Genomic DNA, 20,747 nt, shown 5'->3' with positions numbered 1-20,747 from the left:
TCTGCTTTCCATGACCTCATTTAGACCACTAAGAGGTTGGTCTTGTGGCTTGAGTGTTTTTTTCACTGAAGCACCATAAATCTGCAATGCACAACTCAAGCTGATTGAGAACCAATTGATGTGTAAGTAGTTAAAGAAGTGGGATAGGTGATGGTTTGTCATATACACATGGTTTAGTACAATGAAATGCCGGCTTAACCCTTTATTTCAACAGTGGCTGCTGATGTCCTACAGTACCCATAATGGTTTTAGAATTTGTAAATGTAACCTTTATTTAACTAGGCAAGACAGTTAAGAACAAATTATTATTTACAATGACGGCCTAACCCGGATGACCCTGGGCCAATTGTCCACAAGTGGGACTCCCAATCATGGCCGGATGTGATGCAGCCTGGATTCAAACCAGGGACTGCAGTGACGCCTCTTGCGCTGAGATGCAGTGCCTTAAGACTGCTGCGCCACTCGGGAACCCTAAAGATGTTACTAAAGTGAACATAATGGTTTCCTGTCTACTTGCCAATACATGGTTGTTAGACCTCAGCAGGGGTCTTTTTGTCTGTGTATTGTTCCAGCTGGTTTTGAGGTTACCGTGTCTTTGTGTTTTTCAGTGTATTGTTCCAGCTGGTTTTGAGGTTACTGTATCTTTGTGTTTCTCAGTGTATTGTTCCAGCTGGTTTTGAGGTTACCGTGTCTTTGTGTTTTTCAGTGTATTGTTCCAGCTGGTTTTGAGGTTACTGTATCTTTGTGTTTCTCAGTGTATTGTTCCAGCTGGTTTTGAGGTTACTGTATCTTTGTGTTTCTCAGTGTATTGTTCCAGCTGGTTTTGAGGTTACTGTATCTTAGTGTTTCTCAGTGTATTGTTCTAGCTGGTTTTGAGGTTACTGTATCTTTGTGTTTCTCAGTGTATTGTTCCAGCTGGTTTTGAGGATACTGTATCTTTGTGTTTCTCAGTGTATTGTTCTAGCTGGTTTTGAGGTTACTGTATCTTTGTGTTTCTCAGTGTATTGTTCCAGCTGGTTTTGAGGTTACTGTATCTGTGTGTTTCAGTGTATTGTTCCAGCTGGTTTTGAGGTTACTGTATCTTTGTGTTTCTCAGTGTATTGTTCCAGCTGTTTTTGAGGTTACTGTATCTTTGTGTTTCTCAGTGCTCTGCCAAAAACCTGAAGAACATCTCAGAACTGTTCTACTATGCCCAGAAGGCAGTGCTCCACCCTACAGGACCCCTGTACTGCCCAGAGGAGAAGGAGGTGAGGAGGGCAGAGGGAAAACTCCAGGTCCCTAGCTACCCTAACTATGTAGTTACTTTTCCTGGTCAGGTTACGCAATCCAAACGTTTCCTAGCGCTACCATGGGTACACAGGCAACATCTACTTTTTAGCTCTCCAAAAATATCATATTTTACATATTTCAAATGTATACTTTGTGTTTATTCAGATGAAGCCGTCTTGCATCAAGTCTCTAACTCGCATCTTCAAAGTGTCGGACCTGGACAACGATGGCATCCTCAACGACAAAGAACTCAACTTCTTCCAGGTAGGAGCCTCACTGTGGGAAAATAAACCTCGTGGGAAAACCTTTCTTGGCTGTAGCTGCAGGCTTGTGTGCTTTATCTGGCTGAAGTGAAATAACCTGATTTACTTCCTTTTCCAATGGCAGTTTATTTGAACGTGAGTGGAAGAGAGGGGGAGGGATAGGTTATTAGTGGGTTCACCGGTAGCCTGCAGACAGGTTGTTGATTTAGAAACCCTTTCAGAGCATCTTTTGTCCTCTAGTAAATGGTGCAAAGCTGTATACATATCTGCTTGTGACTTCATATATCCCAAACCACGTTACATTAGTAGCTGTGTCAGATTTGTTGGAATAGACTGGTTCTTTCCCATTTTGGTCTCACCAGACGTATGTTCAGTTGTGTTTAGGTGATGTGTGTTGAGTGATTTATTGTTGAAGCACTTGGATGCAGCATTGTGCTGTCTGTAGACTTTCATTCTTCACTCTAGTTCTGTGTGGGTATAGTAGTTCTGTGTGGGTATAGTAGTTCTGTGTGGGTATAGTAGTTCTGTGCGGGTATAGTAGTTCTGTGCGGGTATAGTAGTTCTGTGTGGGTATAGTAGTTCTCTGTGGGTATAGTAGTTCTGTGTGGGTATAGTAGTTCTGTGTGGGTATAGTAGTTCTGTGTGGGTATAGTAGTTCTGTGTGGGTATAGTAGTTCTGTGTGGATATAGTAGTTCTGTGTGGATATTGTAGTTCTGTGTGGGTGACACATGTGTTGTGTGTCTGGTAGAGGACGTGTTTCAACATGCCCCTGGCGCCCCAGGCCTTAGAGGATGTCAAGAACGTGGTGAGGAAGAACATGACGGACGGAGTTGAGGACAACGGACTCACTCTCAAAGGTGAGACTGACCACATTGTAGGCCTTCCCTTCTTTCAGTCAGTTTCTCTATAATCTCTCTCTCCATCTCTCTCATTCAATCTCTATTGTCTCTCCATCTCTCTCAATCAATCTCTCTATTGTCTCTCCATCTCTCTCAATCAATCTCTCTATTGTCTCTCTATTCTCTCTCCATCTCTCTCATTCAATCTCTCTATTGTCTCTCCATCTCTCTCATTCAATCTCTCTATTCTCCATCTCTCTCATTCAATCTCTCTATTGTCTCTCCATCTCTCTCATTCAATCTCTCTATTGTCTCTCCATCTCTCTCATTCAATCTCTCTATTCTCTCTCCATCTTTCATTCAATCTCTCTTTTCTCTCTCCATCTCTCTCATTCAATCTCTCTATTCTCTCTCCATCTCTCTCATTCAATCTCTCTATTGTCTCTCCATCTCTCTCATTCAATCTCTCTATTCTCTCTCCATCTCTCTCATTCAATCTCTCTTTTCTCTCTCCATCTCTCTCATTCAATCTCTTTTCTCTTTCCATCTCTCTCTCTTCTCTGCCCACTCTCCCTTGTACTCTCTTCTGTAACCTTCACTAAAGGTCATGCATGAATAACATATTTAATAACCCTTTACCAGTGTACTGTGTCCATCTCTAACGTTGTGTCTGGGTGTATCTCTGACGTGTGTCCATTCTTCTCCCTGATTGGCCACTAGGGTTCTTGTTTCTGCACACGCTTTTCATCCAGAGGGGGCGTCACGAGACCACCTGGACGGTGCTGCGGAGGTTTGGGTACGACGACGACTTGGAGCTCCACCAGGAATACCTGTTCCCCCTGTGAGTGGACACTTGAACCCTCCTGGACCAGGGTCATGTACATTAGGGCACATCGTAGTAAAACGCTTTACAGCGGAAACAAAAACCACCTGTTCTGGACATGTGTAGATGGTGATAACTTTCACTCTGTGTTTTAGCACTTTCTTCCATTTCGCGCCTACAGAACACAACCCTGCTGTACGTATGGGCAACTCTTACCTCTGGGCAGAAAGAGGGAGATATACACCTGTTTATGTAAGGCTGGACGAGCATAACAATGACTCTCTGGCCCCAATTCAGTTTCAGTCAATAGCAGATAAAGGACATCTTCTCTGCAGGCTCTCACTTTCTTTACACTGTGTCAAAGATGTTAACGTTGATGAAACCTACTGAACCATCAAGCTGTCTGTGGGTGCATCTTACACTACTTGTTATGACTTGCAAGCAGCACTAGGTCTTTCCCAGGGTGAGCCTTTTGAACAATGCCAGTTTAGCCATAGCACTTTTAATGAGATTAATCTGGAATGTTCTCTTGTCCGTGCCAGGCTAAAAATACCTGCTGACTGCACCACCGAGCTCAACCACAACGCGTACCTCTTCCTCCAGAGTGTCTTCGACAAGCACGACAAAGTAAGTCTTGGATGACATAACTCCTACTGTTGTGTTCCCTTCTGCCTCACACACACAAACATTCACAGGTTTTCCCAAAGTCCCAGTTGGAAGTTTCCCGGAATCAGGAGGGAATAAGCAGGGAGGGAATCCTCCAACCGGCTTTTGGGAAAGTTACCGAAATATTGCAACCCTACACAAAGCTATCATATTTTTAGAACAGTGGTCCTAACCTGTGTGTGTGTGTGTCAGGACAGAGACTGTGCCTTGTCTCCAGAGGAAGTCAAGGACCTGTTCAAAGTGTTTCCCTACATGCCTTGGGGTCCCGACGTCAACAACACAGTGTGTACCAACGACCAGGGCTGGATCACCTACCAGGGTTATCTGTCACAGTGGACGTGAGTTAGGCCAGCATACCTGGACTACACTACCTGTTACCTCTGTCTAATTTGAATGATTTGGTAATGCAGTTAAACAGCGCTTTGCTGAAACTCAAACTTCTTCACTTTCGTATGGTAACAGGCTTTCAATTGTCTGATTGGCCAGGTTAACCACGTACCTGGATGTGCAGCGCTGCTTGGAGTACCTGGGCTACCTTGGCTACTCAATCATCTGTGAGCAGGAGTCCCAGGCAGCAGCCATCACAGGTAATGTGAGCGTGCGTGACTGGGTTTATATGCTTGTCATGTATTGGTGTTAATTATTGTGGCCTCTCTGTTTGTGCATTTGAAACATAATTAGTGGTGAGTTACTATAAATCTACAGTCACTGTATTTGTATGTTTGCGTGCACATGCATCTGTATATCTGTATATGTTGTTCCTCACCCGTCTCTCCTCCCTCAGTGACCCGTAACAAGCGCATCGACCTGCAGAAGAAGCAGACGCAGCGCAGCGTCTTCCGCTGTAACATTCTGGGAGCCAGGGGGAGTGGCAAGACCAGCTTCCTGCAGGCCTTTCTGGGTCGCAACCTGCTGGTGAGTCCCTGGAGCTACCGGACAACTGGGGTGTATTCATTATGGCACACCCCAGCAATATGTTTTGCAATGCAAAAATATATATGTTTTTTTCTTATTGGACAAATTCAGGTAGTCCCTCCCTGTTTCATTCAGTTTTTTTTCCGAATTTGGTGCCTAATGTACATGATCCTGGCTTTTCCATGGAAGGCTCACTGCTACCTGCTAAGCACACATTTCTGTTTCATAGCTACTTTTAAGTAGCCAGGGTGACTTGGGCAGTCTGTTACTGTGTTACCAACTCCTTTAAGACATAGCAAACTATCTATGATTATTATTATTATTATTATTGTTATTATTATTATACAAACTTAACTATTTAGCAGTGAGGAATAACATGTACTGTTGTATCAATGTGGAGTGGTGAATGTGTGTTTTTCTGCGTTACTTAACAGAAACAGCGGAAGATCAGAGAAGACCATAAATCGTTTTACTCCATCAACACCACGTATGTCTACGGCCAGGAGAAGTACTTACTGGTGAGGCTGTGCATCTCTCTCCCCGTATCCATGCTTTCTGCCCGGTAACAAGATTAAAACCCCGGGAGATGGATTATAATACAGTTGTATCATTTATAATACTGTGTTTTATGTGTCCAGCTGTCTAGCAGTAAATCATAAGTGTTTTCCCCTCGTATGTTTTGGAAACTAATATGTTCAGTGTGACACAGTGAATATTAGAGAGGCCTTTCTGCTGAAACGTTGACATTGAACGGTCTCAACTATTTCCCCCTTCTCCCCTCTTCACCCCTCTCTCCTCTTCACCCCTCTCTCCTCTTCACCCCTCTCTCCTCTTCACCCCTCTCTCCTCTTCACCCGTCTCTCCTCTTCACCCCTCTCTCCTCTTCACCCCTCTTCACCCCTCTCTCCTCTTCACCCCTCTCCCCTCTTCACCCCTCTCCCCTCTTCACCCCTGTCTCCTCTTCACCCCTGTCTCCTCTTCACCCCTCTCTCCTCTTCACCCCTCTCTCCTCTTCACCCCTCTTCACACCTCTCTCCTCTTCACACCTCTCTCCTCTTCACACCTCTCTCCTCTTCACCCCTCTCTCCTCTTCACCCCTCTCTCCTCTTCACACCTCTCTCCTCTTCACCCCTCTCTCCTCTTCTCCCCGCTTCTCTCCTCTTTTGTCTCCCTGTAGCTTCATGAGGTGATGCCAGACTTTGACTTCCTCTCAGAGGAGGACCTGGCGTGTGACGTGGTCTGTCTGGTGTATGACGTTAACAACCCGCGCTCCTTTGAGTACTGTGCCAAGGTCTACAAGGTGTGTACAGTACCTAACTGACAAACTGTATCAAATCCATCAGTCCTTAGTTTAGTCCTGGGCCTGTATTCACCACATGTCTATAGTAGGAGGACTGATCTTGGATCAGGTTCCTCCCTGTCCATGTAATCCTATTCGTTATGATCTAAAAGGCTAAACTGATCCTAGATCAGCACTCCACTTGAGATGCTTTGTGAATATGGGCCCTGATCCTTGATTCACTAACCTGGAATAGAGGGACTTCTCAGCTTTCAGCTTTTCACCTTCTGAAACTGTTTACCAAAATGTTATGATAGCAACAATCCTTATCTCGTCTTGCTCTTATAACTAACCTCTGAACTTGAACCTTTTGACCCATGACAGCAATACTTCATGGACAGCAAGACGCCGTGCATGATGATCGCCTCCAAGTCAGACCTGCACGAGGCGCGCCAGCACTACAGCCTGACCCCGCTGGACTTCTGCCGCAAGAACAAGCTGCACCCGCCCCAACCCTGGACCTGCAACACGGTGGACGCCCCCAACAAGGACCTCTACACCAAACTCACCACCATGGCCATGTACCCGTGAGTATAGTCCCCTCAAAGACCTCTACACCAAACTCACCACCATGGCCATGTACCCGTGAGTATAGTCCCCTCAAAGACCATAGTGGTCCTAATTCCATCCTCTGACTTCACCGTCACCTCGTAGTCTTTTCCTCCAGCCAGCCCTCTGTGACCTCGTTACGTCCTGTATGACGTCTCCAGACACCCCTGGCTTTCTATTGATCCCCTTTGAATGAGCAGGGGTGAGCCCAGCCCTCCACTGTCCTCCATGTATCCCTTCCTCTCTAGTCCTACATTAAGCTGCTTCTTCCTGAGAGGGTGAGATATTTTAGGTGCTGTTTTATTTCAGTTCCTTAGCGTTGGCAACTGTCAATGTGTTGTGGTACGATAAGTTTAACTGTAAGGTGATGACTAGGCCATTTGAAGTCCCAAAACGAAGGTAATCCACTGAAAATCCTTTGGCCTTGAAGGAAGTCTCCCCAGTCAGCTGTACTGAATGGGTGTTATTGACTTGTTGACAGTCTTAGCCATTCATTCTCTATGAGAGGTGGAGTTGTTGACAGTCTTAGCCATTCATTCTCTATGAGAGGTGGAGTTAGAGATTATCCATTGGGTTAGATTAATGTCCATTTAATTGAGCCTTAAATCTCCGCTATACAGGGAAGAACTCCCGTTATCTAATGTTAAAAGCATTGTCTTTCCCAAGGCATAGAGGCCTATAGCTAAGAATCCAGGCCCTCGCTCTTCAAATGACTGGACTCTAGGATGGAAATCATTTGACAGAAATCATCAGCAGCTTCTGCTCTATACACTACAGTGCTTCACCTGTTTCAGACATCTCTCTTGATAGTGAACAGAGTTCTTTATGTAGTTAGGGCACTACTATTATTCTGCGTTCGTTGGGGATTTGGTACGGACTGTTTCAGACATCTCTCTTGATAGTGAACAGAGTTCTTTATGTAGTTAGGGCACTACTATTATTCTGCGTTCGTTGGGGATTTGGTACGGACTGTTTCAGACATCTCTCTTGATAGTGAACAGAGTTCTTTATGTAGTTAGGGCACTACTATTATTCTGCGTTCGTTGGGGATTTGGTACGGACTGTTTCAGACATCTCTCTTGATAGTGAACAGAGTTCTTTATGTAGTTAGGGCACTACTATTATTCTGCGTTCGTTGGGGATTTGGTACGGACTGTTTCAGACATCTCTCTTGATAGTGAACAGAGTTCTTTATGTAGTTAGGGCACTACTATTATTCTGCGTTCGTTGGGGATTTGGTACGGACTGTTTCAGACATCTCTCTTGATAGTGAACAGAGTTCTTTATGTAGTTAGGGCACTACTATTATTCTGCGTTCGTTGGGGATTTGGTACGGACTGTTTCAGACATCTCTCTTGATAGTGAACAGAGTTCTTTATGTAGTTAGGGCACTACTATTATTCTGCGTTCGTTGGGGATTTGGTACGGACTGTTTCAGACATCTCTCTTGATAGTGAACAGAGTTCTTTATGTAGTTAGGGCACTACTATTATTCTGCGTTGGGGATTTGGTACGGACTGTTTCAGACATCTCTCTTGATAGTGAACAGAGTTCTTTATGTAGTTAGGGCACTACTATTATTCTGCGTTCGTTGGGGATTTGGTACGGACTGTTTCAGACATCTCTCTTGATAGTGAACAGAGTTCTTTATGTAGTTAGGGCACTACTATTATTCTGCGTTCGTTGGGGATTTGGTACGGACTGTTTCAGACATCTCTCTTGATAGTGAACAGAGTTCTTTATGTAGTTAGGGCACTACTATTATTCTGCGTTCGTTGGGGATTTGGTACGGACTGTTTCAGACATCTCTCTTGATAGTGAACAGAGTTCTTTATGTAGTTAGGGCACTACTATTATTCTGCGTTCGTTGGGGATTTGGTACGGACTGTTTCAGACATCTCTCTTGATAGTGAACAGAGTTCTTTATGTAGTTAGGGCACTACTATTATTCTGCGTTCGTTGGGGATTTGGTACGGACTGTTTCAGACATCTCTCTTGATAGTGAACAGAGTTCTTTATGTAGTTAGGGTACTACTATTATTCTGCGTTCGTTGGGGATTTGGTACGGACTGTTTCAGACATCTCTCTTGATAGTGAACAGAGTTCTTTATGTAGTTAGGGCACTACTATTATTCTGCGTTCGTTGGGGATTTGGTACGGACTGTTTCAGACATCTCTCTTGATAGTGAACAGAGTTCTTTATGTAGTTAGGGCACTACTATTATTCTGCGTTCGTTGGGGATTTGGTACGGACTGTTTCAGACATCTCTCTTGATAGTGAACAGAGTTCTTTATGTAGTTAGGGCACTACTATTATTCTGCGTTCGTTGGGGATTTGGTACGGACTGTTTCAGACATCTCTCTTGATAGTGAACAGAGTTCTTTATGTAGTTAGGGCACTACTATTATTCTGCGTTCGTTGGGGATTTGGTACGGACTGTTTCAGACATCTCTCTTGATAGTGAACAGAGTTCTTTATGTAGTTAGGGTACTACTATTATTCTGCGTTCGTTGGGGATTTGGTACGGACTGTTTCAGACATCTCTCTTGATAGTGAACAGAGTTCTTTATGTAGTTAGGGCACTACTATTATTCTGCGTTGGGGATTTGGTACGGACTGTTTCAGACATCTCTCTTGATAGTGAACAGAGTTCTTTATGTAGTTAGGGCACTACTATTATTCTGCGTTCGTTGGGGATTTGGTACGGACTGTTTCAGACATCTCTCTTGATAGTGAACAGAGTTCTTTATGTAGTTAGGGTACTACTATTATTCTGCGTTCGTTGGGGATTTGGTACGGACTGTTTCAGACATCTCTCTTGATAGTGAACAGAGTTCTTTATGTAGTTAGGGCACTACTATTATTCTGCGTTCGTTGGGGATTTGGTACGGACTGTTTCAGACATCTCTCTTGATAGTGAACAGAGTTCTTTATGTAGTTAGGGCACTACTATTATTCTGCGTTCGTTGGGGATTTGGTACGGACTGTTTCAGACATCTCTCTTGATAGTGAACAGAGTTCTTTATGTAGTTAGGGCACTACTATTATTCTGCGTTCGTTGGGGATTTGGTACGGACTGTTTCAGACATCTCTCTTGATAGTGAACAGAGTTCTTTATGTAGTTAGGGCACTACTATTATTCTGCGTTCGTTGGGGATTTGGTACGGACTGTTTCAGACATCTCTCTTGATAGTGAACAGAGTTCTTTATGTAGTTAGGGCACTACTATTATTCTGCGTTCGTTGGGGATTTGGTACGGACTGTTTCAGACATCTCTCTTGATAGTGAACAGAGTTCTTTATGTAGTTAGGGTACTACTATTATTCTGCGTTCGTTGGGGATTTGGTACGGACTGTTTCAGACATCTCTCTTGATAGTGAACAGAGTTCTTTATGTAGTTAGGGCACTACTGTTATTCTGCGTTCGTTGGGGATTTGGTACGGACTGTTTCAGACATCTCTCTTGATAGTGAACAGAGTTCTTTATGTAGTTAGGGCACTACTATTATTCTGCGTTCGTTGGGGATTTGGTACGGACTGTTTCAGACATCTCTCTTGATAGTGAACAGAGTTCTTTATGTAGTTAGGGCACTACTATTATTCTGCGTTCGTTGGGGATTTGGTACGGACTGTTTCAGACATCTCTCTTGATAGTGAACAGAGTTCTTTATGTAGTTAGGGCACTACTATTATTCTGCGTTCGTTGGGGATTTGGTACGGACTGTTTCAGACATCTCTCTTGATAGTGAACAGAGTTCTTTATGTAGTTAGGGTACTACTATTATTCTGCGTTCGTTGGGGATTTGGTACGGACTGTTTCAGACATCTCTCTTGATAGTGAACAGAGTTCTTTATGTAGTTAGGGCACTACTATTATTCTGCGTTCGTTGGGGATTTGGTACGGACTGTTTCAGACATCTCTCTTGATAGTGAACAGAGTTCTTTATGTAGTTAGGGCACTACTATTATTCTGCGTTCGTTGGGGATTTGGTACGGACTGTTTCAGACATCTCTCTTGATAGTGAACAGAGTTCTTTATGTAGTTAGGGCACTACTATTATTCTGCGTTCGTTGGGGATTTGGTACGGACTGTTTCAGACATCTCTCTTGATAGTGAACAGAGTTCTTTATGTAGTTAGGGCACTACTATTATTCTGCGTTCGTTGGGGATTTGGTACGGACTGTTTCAGACATCTCTCTTGATAGTGAACAGAGTTCTTTATGTAGTTAGGGCACTACTATTATTCTGCGTTCGTTGGGGATTTGGTACGGACTGTTTCAGACATCTCTCTTGATAGTGAACAGAGTTCTTTATGTAGTTAGGGCACTACTATTATTCTGCGTTCGTTGGGGATTTGGTACGGACTGTTTCAGACATCTCTCTTGATAGTGAACAGAGTTCTTAATGTAGTTAGGGCACTACTATTATTCTGCGTTGGGGATTTGGTACGGACTGTTTCAGACATCTCTCTTGATAGTGAACAGAGTTCTTTATGTAGTTAGGGCACTACTATTATTCTGCGTTCGTTGGGGATTTGGTACGGACTGTTTCAGACATCTCTCTTGATAGTGAACAGAGTTCTTTATGTAGTTAGGGTACTACTATTATTCTGCGTTCGTTGGGGATTTGGTACGGACTGTTTCAGACATCTCTCTTGATAGTGAACAGAGTTCTTTATGTAGTTAGGGCACTACTATTATTCTGCGTTCGTTGGGGATTTGGTACGGACTGTTTCAGACATCTCTCTTGATAGTGAACAGAGTTCTTTATGTAGTTAGGGTACTACTATTATTCTGCGTTCGTTGGGGATTTGGTACGGACTGTTTCAGACATCTCTCTTGATAGTGAACAGAGTTCTTTATGTAGTTAGGGTACTACTATTATTCTGCGTTCGTTGGGGATTTGGTACGGACTGTTTCAGACATCTCTCTTGATAGTGAACAGAGTTCTTTATGTAGTTAGGGCACTACTATTATTCTGCGTTCGTTGGGGATTTGGTACGGACTGTTTCAGACATCTCTCTTGATAGTGAACAGAGTTCTTTATGTAGTTAGGGTACTACTGTTATTCTGCGTTCGTTGGGGATTTGGTACGGACTGTTTCAGACATCTCTCTTGATAGTGAACAGAGTTCTTTATGTAGTTAGGGCACTACTATTATTCTGCGTTCGTTGGGGATTTGGTACGGACTGTTTCAGACATCTCTCTTGATAGTGAACAGAGTTCTTTATGTAGTTAGGGCACTACTATTATTCTGCGTTCGTTGGGGATTTGGTACGGACTGTTTCAGACATCTCTCTTGATAGTAAACAGAGTTCTTTATGTAGTTAGGGCACTACTATTATTCTGCGTTCGTTGGGGATTTGGTACGGACTGTTTCAGACATCTCTCTTGATAGTGAACAGAGTTCTTTATGTAGTTAGGGCACTACTATTATTCTGCGTTCGTTGGGGATTTGGTACGGACTGTTTCAGACATCTCTCTTGATAGTGAACAGAGTTCTTTATGTAGTTAGGGCACTACTATTATTCTGCGTTCGTTGGGGATTTGGTACGGACTGTTTCAGACATCTCTCTTGATAGTGAACAGAGTTCTTTATGTAGTTAGGGCACTACTATTATTCTGCGTTCGTTGGGGATTTGGTACGGACTGTTTCAGACATCTCTCTTGATAGTGAACAGAGTTCTTTATGTAGTTAGGGCACTACTGTTATTCTGCGTTCGTTGGGGATTTGGTACGGACTGTTTCAGACATCTCTCTTGATAGTGAACAGAGTTCTTTATGTAGTTAGGGTACTACTATTATTCTGCGTTCGTTGGGGATTTGGTACGGACTGTTTCAGACATCTCTCTTGATAGTGAACAGAGTTCTTTATGTAGTTAGGGCACTACTATTATTCTGCGTTCGTTGGGGATTTGGTACGGACTGTTTCAGACATCTCTCTTGATAGTGAACAGAGTTCTTTATGTAGTTAGGGTACTACTATTATTCTGCGTTCGTTGGGGATTTGGTACGGACTGTTTCAGACATCTCTCTTGATAGTGAACAGAGTTCTTTATGTAGTTAGGGCACTACTATTATTCTGCGTTCGTTGGGGATTTGGTACGGACTGTTTCAGACATCTCTCTTGATAGTGAACAGAGTTCTTTATGTAGTTAGGGCACTACTATTATTCTGCGTTCGTTGGGGATTTGGTACGGACTGTTTCAGACATCTCTCTTGATAGTGAACAGAGTTCTTTATGTAGTTAGGGCACTACTATTATTCTGCGTTCGTTGGGGATTTGGTACGGACTGTTTCAGACATCTCTCTTGATAGTGAACAGAGTTCTTTATGTAGTTAGGGCACTACTATTATTCTGCGTTCGTTGAGGATTTGGTACGGACTGTTTCAGACATCTCTCTTGATAGTGAACAGAGTTCTTTATGTAGTTAGGGCACTACTATTATTCTGCGTTCGTTGGGGATTTGGTACGGACTGTTTCAGACATCTCTCTTGATAGTGAACAGAGTTCTTTATGTAGTTAGGGCACTACTATTATTCTGCGTTCGTTGGGGATTTGGTACGGACTGTTTCAGACATCTCTCTTGATAGTGAACAGAGTTCTTTATGTAGTTAGGGCACTACTATTATTCTGCGTTCGTTGGGGATTTGGTACGGACTGTTTCAGACATCTCTCTTGATAGTGAACAGAGTTCTTTATGTAGTTAGGGCACTACTATTATTCTGCGTTCGTTGGGGATTTGGTACGGACTGTTTCAGACATCTCTCTTGATAGTGAACAGAGTTCTTTATGTAGTTAGGGTACTACTATTATTCTGCGTTCGTTGGGGATTTGGTACGGACTGTTTCAGACATCTCTCTTGATAGTGAACAGAGTTCTTTATGTAGTTAGGGCACTACTGTTATTCTGCGTTCGTTGGGGATTTGGTACGGACTGTTTCAGACATCTCTCTTGATAGTGAACAGAGTTCTTTATGTAGTTAGGGCACTACTATTATTCTGCGTTCGTTGGGGATTTGGTACGGACTGTTTCAGACATCTCTCTTGATAGTGAACAGAGTTCTTTATGTAGTTAGGGCACTACTATTATTCTGCGTTCGTTGGGGATTTGGTACGGACTGTTTCAGACATCTCTCTTGATAGTGAACAGAGTTCTTTATGTAGTTAGGGCACTACTATTATTCTGCGTTCGTTGGGGATTTGGTACGGACTGTTTCAGACATCTCTCTTGATAGTGAACAGAGTTCTTTATGTAGTTAGGGTACTACTATTATTCTGCGTTCGTTGGGGATTTGGTACGGACTGTTTCAGACATCTCTCTTGATAGTGAACAGAGTTCTTTATGTAGTTAGGGCACTACTATTATTCTGCGTTCGTTGGGGATTTGGTACGGACTGTTTCAGACATCTCTCTTGATAGTGAACAGAGTTCTTTATGTAGTTAGGGCACTACTATTATTCTGCGTTCGTTGGGGATTTGGTACGGACTGTTTCAGACATCTCTCTTGATAGTGAACAGAGTTCTTTATGTAGTTAGGGCACTACTATTATTCTGCGTTCGTTGGGGATTTGGTACGGACTGTTTCAGACATCTCTCTTGATAGTGAACAGAGTTCTTTATGTAGTTAGGGCACTACTATTATTCTGCGTTCGTTGGGGATTTGGTACGGACTGTTTCAGACATCTCTCTTGATAGTGAACAGAGTTCTTTATGTAGTTAGGGCACTACTATTATTCTGCGTTCGTTGGGGATTTGGTACGGACTGTTTCAGACATCTCTCTTGATAGTGAACAGAGTTCTTTATGTAGTTAGGGCACTACTATTATTCTGCGTTCGTTGGGGATTTGGTACGGACTGTTTCAGACATCTCTCTTGATAGTGAACAGAGTTCTTAATGTAGTTAGGGCACTACTATTATTCTGCGTTGGGGATTTGGTACGGACTGTTTCAGACATCTCTCTTGATAGTGAACAGAGTTCTTTATGTAGTTAGGGCACTACTATTATTCTGCGTTCGTTGGGGATTTGGTACGGACTGTTTCAGACATCTCTCTTGATAGTGAACAGAGTTCTTTATGTAGTTAGGGTACTACTATTATTCTGCGTTCGTTGGGGATTTGGTACGGACTGTTTCAGACATCTCTCTTGATAGTGAACAGAGTTCTTTATGTAGTTAGGGCACTACTATTATTCTGCGTTCGTTGGGGATTTGGTACGGACTGTTTCAGACATCTCTCTTGATAGTGAACAGAGTTCTTTATGTAGTTAGGGTACTACTATTATTCTGCGTTCGTTGGGGATTTGGTACGGACTGTTTCAGACATCTCTCTTGATAGTGAACAGAGTTCTTTATGTAGTTAGGGTACTACTATTATTCTGCGTTCGTTGGGGATTTGGTACGGACTGTTTCAGACATCTCTCTTGATAGTGAACAGAGTTCTTTATGTAGTTAGGGCACTACTATTATTCTGCGTTCGTTGGGGATTTGGTACGGACTGTTTCAGACATCTCTCTTGATAGTGAACAGAGTTCTTTATGTAGTTAGGGTACTACTATTATTCTGCGTTCGTTGGGGATTTGGTACGGACTGTTTCAGACATCTCTCTTGATAGTGAACAGAGTTCTTTATGTAGTTAGGGCACTACTATTATTCTGCGTTCGTTGGGGATTTGGTACGGACTGTTTCAGACATCTCTCTTGATAGTGAACAGAGTTCTTTATGTAGTTAGGGCACTACTATTATTCTGCGTTCGTTGGGGATTTGGTACGGACTGTTTCAGACATCTCTCTTGATAGTGAACAGAGTTCTTTATGTAGTTAGGGCACTACTATTATTCTGCGTTCGTTGGGGATTTGGTACGGACTGTTTCAGACATCTCTCTTGATAGTGAACAGAGTTCTTTATGTAGTTAGGGCACTACTATTATTCTGCGTTCGTTGGGGATTTGGTACGGACTGTTTCAGACATCTCTCTTGATAGTGAACAGAGTTCTTTATGTAGTTAGGGCACTACTATTATTCTGCGTTCGTTGGGGATTTGGTACGGACTGTTTCAGACATCTCTCTTGATAGTGAACAGAGTTCTTTATGTAGTTAGGGTACTACTATTATTCTGCGTTCGTTGGGGATTTGGTACGGACTGTTTCAGACATCTCTCTTGATAGTGAACAGAGTTCTTTATGTAGTTAGGGCACTACTATTATTCTGCGTTCGTTGGGGATTTGGTACGGACTGTTTCAGTACCGTCTCAGGCTGCAGATCGACTGTAGGTCAGAGTGATTCATGCTATATAACCCAGGCCAACAGGTACGATTATAATGGTTTAGTTCCATGTATTTTTAATGGTCAATCTGGAGATTCTGAGATGGGTTAGCTGTTTTTATTGAATTACCCTGAACTTTCTCATCACTTTGTCACTATTTCCTTCATTCTCTGTGGCTTTTCCCCTCTTCTACCTAAGGATGATTGTGGTATTACCACTAATGAAAGGTGTATGTTATTACAGAGGACATGTCTCCTTCTGTATGTTATTACAGAGGACATGTCTCCTTCTGTATGTTATTACAGAGGACATGTCTCCTTCTGTATGTTATTACAGAGGACATGTCTCCTTCTGTATGTTATTACAGAGGACATGTCTCCTTCTGTATGTTATTACAGAGGACATGTCTCCTTCTGTATGTTATTACAGAGGACATGTCTCCTTCTGTATGTTATTACAGAGGGCATGTCTCCTTCTGTATGTTATTACAGAGGACATGTCTCCTTCTGTATGTTATTACAGAGGACATGTCTCCTTCTGTATGTTATTACAGAGGACATGTCTCCTTCTGTATGTTATTACAGAGGGCATGTCTCCTTCTGTATGTTATTACAGAGGACATGTCTCCTTCTGTATGTTATTACAGAGGACATGTCTCCTTCTGTATGTTATTACAGAGGGCATGTCTCCTTCTGTATGTTATTACAGAGGACATGTCTCCTTCTGTATGTTATTACAGAGGACATGTCTCCTTCTGTATGTTATTACAGAGGGCATGTCTCCTTCTGTATGTTATTACAGAGGACATGTCTCCTTCTGTATGTTATTACAGAGGACATGTCTCCTTCTGTATGTTATTACAGAGGACATGTCTCCTTCTGTATGTTATTACAGAGGACATGTCTCCTTCTGTATGTTATTACAGAGGGCATGTCTCCTTCTGTATGTTATTACAGAGGACATGTCTCCTTCTGTATGTTATTACAGAGGGCATGTCTCCTTCTGTATGTTATTACAGAGGGCATGTCTCCTTCTGTATGTTATTACAGAGGACATGTCTCCTTCTGTATGTTATTACAGAGGACATGTCTCCTTCTGTATGTTATTACAGAGGACATGTCTCCTTCTGTATGTTATTACAGAGGGCATGTCTCCTTCTGTATGTTATTACAGAGGACATGTCTCCTTCTGTATGTTATTACAGAGGACATGTCTCCTTCTGTATGTTATTACAGAGGACATGTCTCCTTCTGTATGTTATTACAGAGGACATGTCTCCTTCTGTATTTATGTATGTATGTATGTATGTGAAGAATGTTCCTCAAGCTATGTAACTTTCATAATGCTCAGTACTTAGTTCTTACCACTTTCTCTGTATTACAGTACTTAGTAAAGTAATAACCAATCTTCTTTGCCTTTGTTAGTGATGGAGTTCTTATTTCATAACTCAGTCACCCAAAGTCCAAGCCCCCCCATCTGGTGCTAGAACAGGGTCTGTCTTTCAGGGTTCTGCCATCCCACGGTGATGTTTCCATGGAAACGTGTACTAATGTGGATCTGACTTCATCTTTGTGTGTTTGTATGTGCGTGCGTGTGTTGTGATTGTGTCTCCTCAGCCACGCCAAGCTCCGCTGCATGTGTACCTGCAACAGGTGTACCTTCTGCATCTGTCAGAACATCCTCCGGTCCCAGCTACTGACAAATATCAAGGCCAAATTCTACAGTGTTGTTCTGAACAGGTCCATACTGTAAATACTGTAGTGTTTAACAGCCCGTCCTCTCTCTCTCTCTCTCCCCCATGAGGCGGGAGACCCTAGCTTTCTAACATGGGTGAAGGTTTTTCTCCTCTTCTCCCTCAATGCTTCCTCATAGTCAGGTTTACACTGCATATCCACAATGGAAAACTGGAAAAAAGTTTAAATTCTGAGATCTTATTTCGATCTCCAGGCCTGATTTGCACATCTCCATTGAATTTCATATGATTCTATGGGTGGGTTTATAAGACTGTATTCCAAGTACTCATATCGGCTATAGAGTTGACAAGGAGGTTTCAAGACTCCATTTATTTGCTCTCCTTATTTGTTTTAACTCAATCAAGTGGATTGTCCAAGCTGCTTCTATCCCCATCTCTCTGTCCCCATCTCTCTGTCCCGATCTCTCTTACAACGAGAGCTCAGTAACAAGAGAGCTCAGTCCAATGCAGCCAGTGTTGCCCCTCAATGTTAATTCTGTGTTCTTATACTCAAACAAAATAAATGGGTATCCAAATCAGGGCCCCTGGGCATGTGCCCGATTGGTAATCCAGCCATGCCTAAAGTACTCCAAAATTAGATCAAGCTTTTATTTTGTTGATTTTCTAGTTCTCAAAGATTATATTATAAAATAAATATAGGTCAATTATCTTTTCTACAAACTTTGTCTGGTTTTAGTCGTTTTTAAGTTTAAACCGAAAGCGTTTTTCAAAAAAGTGTGTGTGTACATACATACATACAGTTGAAGTCAGAAGTTACATACACCTTAGCCAAATACATTTAAACTCAGTTTTTCACAATTCCTGACATTTAATCCTAGTAAAAATTCCATGTCTTAGGTCAGTTAGGATCACCACTTTATTAAGAATGTGAAATGTCAGAATAATAGTAGAGAGAATTATTTATTTCAGCTTTCTTTCATCACATTTCTTTCATCACATTCATCACACATTTCTTTCATCACATTCCCAGTGGGTCAGAAGTTTACATACACTCAAATAGTATTTGGTAGCATTACCTTTTAAATTCTTTAACTTGGGTCAAACGTTTCGGGTATCCTTCCACAAGCTTCCCAAAATAAGTTGGGTGAATTTTGGCCCATTCCTCCTGACAGAGCTGGTGTAACTGAGTCAGCTTTGTAGGCCTCTTTGCTCGCACACACTTTTTCTATGGGATTGAGGTCAGGGCTTTGTGATGGCCACTCCAATACCTTGACTTTGTTGTCCTTAAGCCATTTTGTCATATCTTTGGAACTATGTTTGGGGTCATTGTTCATTTGGAAGACCCATTTGCGACCAAGCTTTAACTTCCTGGCTGATGTCTTGAGATGTTGCTTCAATATATCCACATAATTTTCCTGCCTCATGATGCTATCTATTTTGTGAAGGGTCCCTCCTGCAGCAAAGCACCCCCACAACATGATGCTGCCACCCTCGTGCTTCACGGTTGGGATGGTGTTCTTCGGCTTGCAAGCCTCCCCCTTTTTCCTCCAAACATAGCGATGGTCAATATGGCCAAACAGTTCCATTTTTGTTTCATCAGACCAGAGGACATTTCTCCAAAAAGTACAATCTTTGTCCCCATGTGCAGTTGCAAACCGTAGGCTGGCTTTTTTATGGCGGTTTTGGAGCAGTGGCTTCTTCCTTGCTGAGCGGCCTTTCAGGTTATGTTGATATAGGACTCGTTTTACTGTGGATACTTTTGTACCTGTTTCCTCCAGCATCTTCACAAGGCCCTTTGCTGTTCTGGGATTGATTTGCACTTTTCGTACCAAAGTACGTTCATCTCTAGGAGACAGAATGCGTCTCCTTCCTGAGCGGTATGATGGCTGCGTGGTCCCATGGTGTTTATACTGGCGTACTATTGTTTGCACAGATGAACGTGGTACATTCAGGCTTTTGGAAATTGCTCCCAAGGGTGAACCAGACTTGTGGAGGTCTGCCATTTTTTTTCTGAGGTCTTGGCTGATTTCTTTTGATTTTCCCATGGTGTCAAACAAAGAGGCACTGAGTTTGAAGGTAGGCCTTGAAATACATCCACAGCTACACCTCCAATTGACTCAAATTATGTCAATTAGCCTATCAGAAGCTTGTAAAGCCATGACATCATTTTCTGGAATTTTCCAAGCTGTTTAAAGGCACAGTCAACTTAGTGCCTGTAAACTTCTGACCCACTGGAGTTGTGATACAGTGAATTATAAGTGAAATAATCTGTACGTAAACAATTGTTGGAAAAATGTCTTGTGTCATGCACAAAGTAGATGTCCTAACCGACTTGTCAAAACTATAGTTTGTTAACAAGGAACTTGTGGAGTGGTTGAAAAATGAGTTTTAATGACTCCAACCTAAGTGTATGTAAACTTCCGACTTCAACTGTGTGTGTGTGTGTGTAGCAGTGGTGGTGCGCCGCGGCAACAGTTTAGCAGTGGTGGTGCGCCGCGGCAACAGTTTAGCAGTGGTGGTGCGCCGCGGCAACAGTTTAGCAGTGGTGGTGCGCCGCGGCAACAGTTTAGCAGTGGTGGTGCGCCGCGGCAACAGTTTAGCAGTGGTGGTGCGCCGCGGCAACAGTTTTGCAGTGGTGGTGCGCCGCGGCTAAATAAATACTGGGGAAACACTGTAGGTAGTGACACTGTAGGTAGCTAAGGTAGTGATCCAAAAATAAAGGAACTCAGTCCGGCTTTAAACTTACTCTTGAAAGTTGTAACAGTAGAATGCACAAGGTACATTTTCAATATTGGGTAGGTCATCATCAGTTCCTCTTGTCATGTTAGTCATTGCATAACTTAGAGCTATTTATAACTTGTCAGAAATATCCAGATCAACTAGCCCATGTCAGATGTGTTTTTATTTAGGTTTTTTTTGCCCATAGATATTGTTCAATTTTTTTGCCACTCAAATATCACAGAAATATACATTAGACATGGCAAAATGTTTAGAATTGCAAGAACATTTGCTTTAAAACTGCAAAATGTTCTTTGAACACTATGACAATTTTTTTAGAATTGCAGGAAATAAGCTTTAAACTTGCAAAATTCTCTCCACCAACAAGAGAGGTGTGAACAGTTTGTG

General features: G+C 42.5%; 1 protein-coding gene across 6 annotated transcripts in view; it reads left to right on the top strand.

Annotated features, from left to right (window-relative positions):
• The window catches only part of LOC110537856 (mitochondrial Rho GTPase 1-A), a 36,103-nt gene that overhangs the window by 8,353 nt on the left and 7,003 nt on the right, over positions 1–20,747 (top strand). For 3 of the 6 annotated variants that reach the window (XR_005035182.1, XM_036939005.1, XM_036939006.1), the window contains exons 7-18: positions 1,146–1,247; positions 1,435–1,533; positions 2,282–2,390; positions 3,093–3,213; positions 3,738–3,822; positions 4,054–4,199; positions 4,348–4,448; positions 4,646–4,776; positions 5,211–5,294; positions 5,954–6,076; positions 6,440–6,642; positions 17,545–17,667. Coding sequence is in view for 4 of the 6 variants with exons in the window: in XM_036939005.1 (XP_036794900.1) it covers positions 1,146–1,247; positions 1,435–1,533; positions 2,282–2,390; positions 3,093–3,213; positions 3,738–3,822; positions 4,054–4,199; positions 4,348–4,448; positions 4,646–4,776; positions 5,211–5,294; positions 5,954–6,076; positions 6,440–6,642; positions 17,545–17,667 (1,427 nt within the window). In the remaining 2 variants the exon portion in view is untranslated. Of the gene's footprint in view, positions 1–1,145; positions 1,248–1,434; positions 1,534–2,281; positions 2,391–3,092; positions 3,214–3,737; positions 3,823–4,053; positions 4,200–4,347; positions 4,449–4,645; positions 4,777–5,210; positions 5,295–5,953; positions 6,077–6,439; positions 6,701–17,544; positions 17,668–20,747 lie in introns of all 6 variants that reach the window. The other 3 variants (XM_036939007.1, XM_036939008.1, XR_005035183.1) reach the window with 2 other exon arrangements.

The sequence above is a fragment of the Oncorhynchus mykiss genome, chromosome 12, assembly GCF_013265735.2.
Source record: "Oncorhynchus mykiss isolate Arlee chromosome 12, USDA_OmykA_1.1, whole genome shotgun sequence".
Lineage (NCBI taxonomy): Eukaryota > Metazoa > Chordata > Actinopteri > Salmoniformes > Salmonidae > Oncorhynchus > Oncorhynchus mykiss.
The sequence above is the reverse complement of the archived record's forward strand: the minus strand, read 5'-3'. Positions and strand labels throughout refer to the sequence as shown.